The sequence below is a fragment of the Lontra canadensis genome, unplaced genomic scaffold, assembly GCF_010015895.1.
Source record: "Lontra canadensis isolate GAN:19392208 unplaced genomic scaffold, GSC_riverotter_1.0 scaffold1, whole genome shotgun sequence".
In the NCBI taxonomy this organism is placed as follows: Eukaryota; Metazoa; Chordata; class Mammalia; order Carnivora; family Mustelidae; genus Lontra; species Lontra canadensis.
The window spans coordinates 3,653,716-3,663,364 of record NW_022630995.1 but is presented as its reverse complement, the minus strand read 5'-3'; the positions used below and the strand labels follow the sequence as shown (position 1 = coordinate 3,663,364).

The following is a 9,649-nucleotide window of genomic DNA, read 5'->3' as shown; positions in this document are numbered from 1 at the left end:
CTAATGATATGTGAATGGAATTTATAAGTTAAAGAAAAGCTAATCGAGTACTGCTGCCCATTGCTAAATAACTACAAACAAAATAACAGAACCTTACAACTGTAAAGATGCATTTTTCTCATCTATCAAGTGCACATAAAAATAAGATAAAGGTTGATTATTATGCACAGACCAGTTAAAAAGCATTTTTTCCTCATAAAATCATAATGACAGAAAAGTCAATTTCTAGAATAACAATAGTAAATCAAGTTGTAGGATAGAAGCATACAATACAAAATCTTATTTTTTAAAAGTGTATTTGCTATAATAGAAGAGTAATAAGATATGAGAGAAGGGGTCAGAAAGACTATCATCATTACCTTTTTCAATTTGTTTCAAATATTAAGATAGACATGCGAAGTAGTTATATAAAAACCAAAATACTGTTTTAATTTTCTCTGTAAATACTGCTTGATATTTTAAGACATCAAAATTTAAAAGTCAAATAACAATGTAATAAATGCCCTAGGACAGTTTTCTGTTTCAGGGTAAAGAAATTTTTACAGTGATTCTTTTAAAATATGAAATTGTTTTAAAGATTTTATTTATTTGAGAAAAAGAGAGAGCATAAGCAGAAGGAGAGACAGGCTCCCCCCCTGAGCAAGGAGCCCTATGTGGGACTCGATCCCAGGACTCTGGGACCATGACCTGAGCTGAGGGCAGACACTTAACCAACTGAGCCACCCAGACATCACTAAAATATGAATATTAAAGCTCTTAATTAATTAGCTTATTAAGTTCACATTTTTACATTACCAGGATTTTTTTTTTTTCCATTACCAGGATTTCTTAAAGGTGGGCAATGGAAGCTTGAAAATTTCTTTTCCTTTTTTTTTTTTTTTTGGCATGGAGCCCAATGCCAGGGCTTGAACTCAGCACCCTGAGATCAAGACCTGAGCTGAGATCAAAATCAGACACTTAACCGACTAAACCACCCAGGCGCCCCTGGAGTGAGAAATATTTTAATTGTTAACATGATTTTATGAGCACAAAACAGAATTTTATGCTCTACTTTAAAAGAAAAAAAAAAACTATGATGTTTTGAGGATGTTAGTCTATAGAAACAGCATTGTTGAATGTTCTCAGAAAGGATTTTTCCCTCTGGCTCCTTGAACCACTGCCATTCACATAATTTTTTAATATCCTCTCTTCCTTGTATCTTCTAATGCTCACATTTGAATTTATATACTGGAGCACAGACAGGGTATATAATTTAGGAAAAACCTCTGCTTTTATCAGTTACTCCTGATAAAGTTGGTATTTCATTCACCCTAAATGTACATCATACACTGATTGAAAAGTGACATTGTTAGAGATTATAAATAATTCAACAAATGGTATCTATCTGATTAGTATTTCAAAACAATATTTTATCTCTTCCCAACCCCCTCTTTGTCTTCGTAGAGTGCATTTGCATTTGAAATCTATGGTTTCTGGCATATCTGGGGTAAGGTTATACTAGGAATTTACCAGACCTGTCAGTCTCTAACTTTCTTCCATATTTCACTATATCATTCCAGTTATAATTAGTTGTCTGGTAAAATTAAGAACAGTCTATTTCAGTGAATGCTCATGTGAACATTTAACAACTTTTTGTTAGGATGACAGCTTACCGACAGAAAGAATAAACCAGAAAGGAGAGTCGCTGAAGTAACCCTGGGTAACTCAATATTGCCAGCTCAATGGAAAATTTTGAGATTTTGCATTTTTTTTCTTTTTTGTTATTAATCATCAAGCACGTATTTCTTGTCAGGAGATAAGCGTCAGTTTGATGGCACTCTTGCCTCAACTAGCATGTTTTGAACTGACCTGTCTTCACTGCTATGGCTCCCTAGAAACTTTGCTGTTGATTAGCCTTGATTCGGCTGAATGCTTTGACATTCAGCTTGTCAGTGAGAGCTATTTTAATCATTAAGATGCATCTCCCTTCCAAGACTGCAAACTGTTGCTGCTCATACACAACATTCTACCATTTGATTACTGGGGAGAAGGAGAGGAAAGAAGCTGAATGGTTACTATTACTACGGATTACATTAAGAGCTAAAATTCCCAGAGTATCTGTGTGTGAGGTGTTGTGCTAAAGCAACTTACAGGGATCGTCTTATGTGATTCTCACCGTCCCGGAGTCTCACCACCACGGTGTGCAGCCCTGTTCTCCATTAATTATCTGTAAGTCATCAGCCCTCATCTGTAAAGTGGAGTAGTGGTGCCAACTTCAGGGGCTACTCTAAAGATTAAATGAGATCATTCATAGACGTCCTTAAACTAGTACCTGTAACATGGTGAGTTCTCATATTCTTAGTCGTAATTTTTATTACTTTGTAGACGAACACACTCGATCTGCTTCACCGACTGCCCTACTCACTATCACCTCTAACTTTAACTACCTCTGTTGCCCAGACCCAGAGGAAGAGATAAAGGAAAATGCAAAGTTATTTCAGGACTTTTTTTCTGTGGGTATTTGAACTCTAGCCCCAAGGAGGGTGTGCCATAATTATGGCAGAATAATCAACCTTTAAAATCCTTTCTTCCTACTCTTTCTTGGCCTCACAAGTAGGCTGTTCCCATTCAGGCAACGAAGCATCTCTACTAGTGAAACCCTGTCGAGTGGGATGGAGGTGAGGGATGAGAACTGAAACTTCACAGGCAGTTTGGGAGAGTTCGGAATAAAAGGTCATTTCTTCCAGGCTTTAATGAGAGGCATAAAGGCAGCAACGTGGCAGAATCCGAGTTTCCTATACCCAAGTTTGTAAAGAGCAGAAGACGTGTCATGTGACTAAGCAGACAGTCCTGGGTAGCCTCACAGGGTTCCCTGTGCCACGTTACGGAGAGGGAGCACCAGAAGGAGCCCAAGCGCTCAGCTGGGCAGGGAAGCAGAGTTTCTCTTAGTTCATAGCACCACCAGGATGTTTCCCACTGTTGCAGAAACTATGTGGTCTGGTTGCCAGAACTCATTCTTTTCCCCTCCTGGGCACACAGCTAAACTACATTTCCTAGCTTCCCCTGAACTTAGTTGGGAAAAAATGGTCCTGACTTTTAAAACCTATATACACCTCCATATGCCTTCTTCGCTTATCTGCATGGTGAATGTATATGAATCAGTAGGGGACACGATTCCAGAAAGTGTGAGAGTCACTGCATCAGGGGTTCTTACCCTGAGATTTAGTAATAGAATTTAGGAGATTAGGACCTTGGATTTGGAACAAAAAATAATCTGTATTTTCATTAACCTCTAACTGAAATTTAGCATTTTCTTTGATTATGAATGTAGGCACCAATGCCTAACAGTACTAACATGACGTGTGGCTTTGTCACCAACAAAAATACCTAAACCATAGGTATTTTCATGTTATATTACAGATGTTGAAGGTATCTCAAAAAATCATTTACAACAAAATTTTCCTTGAACTGACCGTAATTACTAGACCCCCAAAGAGGCACATACATAACAAATTTACTCTAAAATAGCTTGATAACTATATTTCAATAAAATTGATTTGCTTTGAAATCCCATATGATTTGTCTGCCTTTTAAAAACAATTTTCTTAGAAGGGATCTTTAAGCTTCACTAGATTGCCAGAGGAGTTATAGAACAAAACAAGTTCAGAACAACTGTTTTAGATGTACTCCTCAATGACTTTATAGAGCAGGGCCCTGCTTTGCCTCGCTCCTGCATATCCCCGCCACAGTGCTGACCCTCATTGGACTGTAATGTCATAAATAAGTTGGTATTTTGTTAACTTACTGAGACTGGAGGTTATTTCTTAACAACAATTAGCGTATGTAGACTAATCTCCTTGCTACCAAGGCCCAAACAAACATGGCAGAGAGTATAGAAACCTTAAGAGGCCTCTGGGTAGAAAGAACCCAGAAGTGAATAGTGAGGACCAAAGATCAGATGAGGCCAATAAAAATATTGATCTGGAAGGACAGTGATACTATGTACAGGAATCCTCTTCTTCAACTTAGAAATAAAGCTCAATAATAGTGATATAAAGGAGACTTTCAATTATCCCTGAATTTGGACCCTGAGATTTACAACTGTCACACAATAATTTTCTTATTTCATATTATTTATTATTTTCTCTTCCCCTATTAGGGTGGCAATCATTTTTGTTTCTCATAGCAGGTATTAAGCACTTTTGAATTCATCAAAGTATATATAAATATATAAACATATAATAAATATATAATATAAAATATATAAATAACAAAATATATACACCCTTATATATGTGAATATATATAATTTATTATTTTAAAGCAAACTTCAATTAGTTCCGTTCTACTTAAGATTCTTCTTAGCTACAGTATAACAACAGAAGAGAAGCCAGTAACCATAAAGACAAAATCAATATTACATAAGTCCTTCCATACGAGGATTTGAAAATTGGTAATTTTTTTAAAGGGCTTGTTGATCTAAATAAAATAGGCTTGATGGAGCCCTTCAAGGCTTTTTTTTTTTTTCTGATTTTAAGTTTTTATTTTAATTCTGGTTAGCTCACATACAGTATTCTATGGGTTTCAAGTGTACAGTTTCAACACTTCATATATAACTCTGCGTCCATCACAGCAAGTGCACTCCTCAATCTCCATCACATACTTAACCAAACCCTCAACCACTTCAGGGTTCTTAAGGAAGATATAAATTTGACAACATTTCTCTTAGGACATTAAGTTTAATTTAATTTTACCTTCCCTTTTAGACTGTTTTGCTGCTTTTATCTTAACTTTTGACTAAATGAATCAGTCATTTTGAAATGTTCAGGTTGTTAAAATCAGATGCAAAGTCTCCTCTAAGGTTACACTATATCTAACCTCCATGAAATTATGGTATCTAAATTTTTATAGCCTATGGAACTATACTTGAATGAGAATAAAACAGGGTTAGTGTGCAATACAGTTTGGGCTTCAGCATTAAAAGGTCTAAAAAAATATACCACATTTATTCTTAAGTGTTATATAACAGAGGCGCTTAGGTGGCTCAGTCGGTTAAGCAACTGCCTCTGGCTCAGGTCATGATCCCGGGGTCATTTGAGACCCCCACATCAGGCTTCCTGCTCAGTGGGGAGCCTGCTTCTCCCTCTCCCTCTGCCTGCTGCTCCCCCTGCTTGTGCTCGCTCTCTGTCAAATAAATAAATAAAATCCCGAAGTATTATATAATGTAAACATCAACTATCCAGATCATGATTATATACCAACTCCAAGCCTCGTGCCTGCCAAGTAAAAATTCTTTAAGAATGCGTACTCAAAAAAAGAAAGAAAAATGATATTGGAAAACTATAGTTTTTAACATGGAAAAAAGTCTACATTAGATGAAAACAAGTTACTAAACAACAGACTTAAAGTGATAAATTTTTTAAAAATTCATGTATGTGGGGACACCTGGGTGGCTCAGTGCTTAAGCCTCTGCCTTCAGCTCAGGTCATGATCTCAGGGTCCTGGGATCCAGTCCCACATCAGGCTCTCTGCTCAGCAGGGAGTCTGCTTCCTCCTCTCTCTCTCTGCCTGCCACTCTGCCCACTTGTGATCTCTGTCAAATAAATAAAATCTTAAAAAAAAAATTTCACATATGTGAGTATGAATAAAAAAACAGCTGGCCTGACAGAAAAAGGATGAGTAAATCAAACAGCATGAATTTTGATTATATACAGTGTCTATCGCTCATGACTGGACTTTGTTATGAGAAAGTTCCCTTTTTCATTTGTAAGGGTAAGGTGACAGGTTTGCAAGTTAGAGCTTCTAAACGGACAGTGGCTCATTGAGCCTTGAAATTCTTAGGGTGTTACAAAGTCCTGATGTTAATACATCTTCAAAGTTTACTTTAATAAATTCCTCCTCCCTTTATTAAAATGACATTCATTTGCTTGTTGAGAAAACCTGGTCTGTAGAAATTCTCTTTCTGTATTTGGCTGATCGCACCGCGGCACATGGCACCTGGCGGTAAGAGGTAAAACCTCGTTTGGACTCAGGATTAATTCGCGCACACGGACATGCGACTGTCTTGCGACTCGAGTATTTCAGAGCTGTCGCTGCGCACGTCATAGGGCACCAGCAGGCGCGGAGCATGTCCCCCTTTTAGTGACGTTACACTCGCCCAGTGACTTCAAGCGTTGTCCACCTGACCCATAATTACAAAGTGTTTCAATGTCACCTGATAGTTACCAGCCACGGAAACCGCTGGCTGATCTAGGATGTCATCGGGGGCTGCAAAATGGCGATTTTCAAGTTCTACCCCTCTTCCCGCATGTCTCAGTTGACATTCCATAAAGAAGAGATTTCTTTCTCCAGCTCTGAGGATGCCCTGAAAGACTATCCACCCTAAAAAAGCTGGAAAAGCGCTGCTTTCTTTTACTGAACTTGATCTAGTTTGGGCAGGCATCCGAGTGGGGGTCCTCCGCCCGCGGCGAGCCGTCAGTTTCCTGCAGCTCCCGCCGCTCCCCAAGGTTACCAGGCGGCCAACGCGAAGGGACGAGAGGGGCCCGGGCAGGCCAAGGCCCGGTGCGGGGCCTGGGGCAGGAGGACTGGGTCAGGACACCATACCTTGGGCAGGTCCTAGGAGGCGGAATCCGACTCTCCCGAGCTGTTCCGGACGTCGGTGCCCCCCGCGCACTCGCCGGGCTCCTCGCTGTCCCCACCGCTGTCGCCGGCCGCAGGGCTCCTCTCGTCGGGGCCGGCCGGCGCGCCCCCCGCGGGGTCCCGGTCCTCCCGGGGGCCCGGCGCCCCGCGCCCGCCCTTCCTCAGCGCCTCGGCCATGCGTGAGAGGTCGCGCCGCATGGCGTAGGCGTCCTCGCCGTCCGCGTAGTAGCGGGGCTCCACCTCGCTGACCTGGAAGTCCAGGGTGTCGGCGTAGAGGCGCAGCGCCGCGCGGTTGCTCCTGCGCACGTGCAGCGACACGTAGCGCGCGCCGAAGTTCTCCACCATGGCGCGCGACGCCTGGTCCATGAGCTTCTGCGCCAGGCCGAGGCGCCGGTGCGAGCGCTTCACCGCCAGCGACGTGATGTGCCCGTGCGGGACGTCGTCCGCGTCCTCCTCCATCTTGGCCAGCACGTAGCCCACCATGCGGCCGGCCTCGTCCTCGGCGACGTAGGACAGCTGCGGCCAGGACAGGCCGTGGTACAGGTAGTACTTCATCTGGTAGTTCTCGGGCAGGCACAGCAGGTTGCAGTGCTGCATGTTGACCAGGTCCCGCGGCCGTGCGTTGCGGATGTTCATGGCGGCGGCCGCCAGCGTGGTGGCGGGAGGGCCCGGCGAGGAGCGGCGGCCAGACACGAGAGCCGCTTCCAGCCGCGACAGAGTGGTCCGAGGGCCGCAGTCCTGAGGCCCGACGCCGGAGACGTGCGAGGCGGAGACGGCCGGCAGGCGGAAAGGGCGGGGCTATGATGGGGCTTCCGGAAGTGCGCCACCCGCTCCCAGCCAATGAGATCTTCTCATTACTGCGTGGGTGCGCGCGCAAGCAGTAGGGGGTGGGCTCCTTGGTGTTCAGTGTGCTGTTTCATCTGAGGCTGCCACTATTCCTTTGTTTTAATGATAACTTCTTAATTTGCATACGTCTGGTTAAATTTGGAAGACCTGAGTAAACCCATATAACCAGAATGTAGACCAAGAATCAGGCTATTGCACACACACCAGGAGCACCCACTCAGATACCCTTCTGGTACCCATCAGGTAGATTTCTCTGGTTACTCCAATAACCGTCACCTAGAGTTCTTTTCTTTTTTTTTTTTTTTTTTAATTTACATTTATTTTTAAAATTTCAGTGTTTCAGAATTCATTGTTTATGCACCACCCCCAGTGCTCCATGCAATAGGTGCCTCCCCAATACCCACCACCAAGCTGACCCCAACCCCCCACACACCTCCCCTCCAAAACCCTCAGTTTGATTCTCAGAGTCCACAGTCTCTCATGGTTCATCTCCCCCTACAATTTCCCCCAACTCCCTTCTCCTCTCCATCTCCTCATGTCCTCCGTGTTATTCCTTATGCTCCACAAGTAAGTGAAACCATATGATAATTGACTCTCTCTGCTTGACTTATTTCACTCAGCATCATCTCTTCCAATCTCGTCCATGTTGCTATAAAAGTTGGGTTATTCATCCTTTCTGATGGAGGCATAATACTCCATTGTATATATGGACCAAATCTTCTTTATCCATTCGTCCATTGAGGGGCATCTTGATTCTTTCCACAGTTTGGCAACCGTGGCCATTGCTACTATGAACATTGGGGTACAGATGGCCCTTCTTTTCACTCCATCTGTATCTTTGGGGTAAATACCCAGTAGTGCAATTGTAGGGTCATAGGGTAGCTCTATTTTTAATTTCTTAAAGAATCTCCACACTGTTTTCCAAAGTAGCTGCACCAACTTCCATTCCCACCAAGAGTGTAAGAGGGTTCCCCTTTCTCCACATCCTCTCCAACATTTGTTGTTTCCTGTCTTGCTAATTTGGCCATTCTAACTGGTGTAAGGTGGTATCTCAATGTGGTTTTGATTTGAATCTCCCTCATGGCTAGTGATGATGAACATTTTTTCATGTGTCTGATAGCCATTTGTATGTCTTCATTGGAGAACTGTCTGTTCATGTCTTCTGCCCATTTTTTGACATGATTATCTGTTTTGTGTGTGTTGAGCTTGAGAAGTTCTTTATAGATCCTGGATATCAGCCCTTTGTCTGTACTGTCATTTGTGAATATCTTCTCTCATTCCGTGGGTTGCCTCTTTGTTTTGTTGACTGTTTCCTTTGCTGTGCAGAACTTTTGATCTTGATGAAGTCCCAAAAATTCATTTTTGCTTTGGTTTCCTTTGCCTTTGGTGACGTGTTTTGAAAGAAGTTGCTGTGGTCAATGTCAAAGAGGTTACTGCCTATGTTCACTTCTAGGATTTTGATAGATTCCTGCCTCATGTTGGGGTCTTTCAGCCATTTTGAGGTTATCTTTGTGTATGGTATGAGAGAATAGGCGAGTTTCATTCTTCTATACATAGCTGTCCAATTTTCCCAGCACCATTTATTGAAGAGACTGTCTTTTTTCCACTGTATGTTTTTTCATGCGTTGTTGAAGATTATTTGACCATAGAGTTGAGGGTCCATATCTGGGCTCTCTGCTCTGTTCCACTGGTCTATGTGTCTGTTTTTATGCCAGTACCATGCTGTCTTGGTGATCACAGCTTTGTAGTAAAGCTTGACATTAGGCAACGTGATGCCCCCAGTTTTGTTTTTCTTTTTCAACATTTCCTTAGCAATTCAGGTCTCTTCTGATCCCATACAAATTTTAGGATTATTTGCTCCAGCTCTTTGAAAAATGCCAATGGAATTTTGATCAGAATGGCATTGAAAGTATAGATTGCTCTAGACAGTATAGACATTTTAACAATGTTTATTCTTCCGATCCAAGAGCATGAAAGGGTCTTCCATCTTTTGGTGTCTTCTTCAATTTCTTTCATGAGTGTTCTGTAGTTCCTTGAGTACAGATCCTTTACCTCTTTGGTTAGGTTTATTCCCACATATTTTATGGTTCTTGGTGCTATAGTAAATGGAATCAATTCTTTAATTTCCCTTTCTGTATTTTCATTCTTAGTGTATAAGAAAGCAACTGATTTCTGTGCATTGATT

The 9,649-nt window shown here is 42.1% G+C and overlaps 1 protein-coding gene across 1 annotated transcript; it reads right to left on the bottom strand.

Annotated features, from left to right (window-relative positions):
• Positions 1-6,594: 6,594 nt before the first annotated feature.
• On the bottom strand, positions 6,595-7,268 carry NAA11 (N-alpha-acetyltransferase 11, NatA catalytic subunit). The gene has a single exon (XM_032861790.1). The coding sequence runs from the start codon at positions 7,252-7,254 to the stop codon at positions 6,595-6,597; it is 660 nt and encodes a 219-aa protein (XP_032717681.1). The 5' UTR covers positions 7,255-7,268.
• Positions 7,269-9,649: the final 2,381 nt, after the last annotated feature.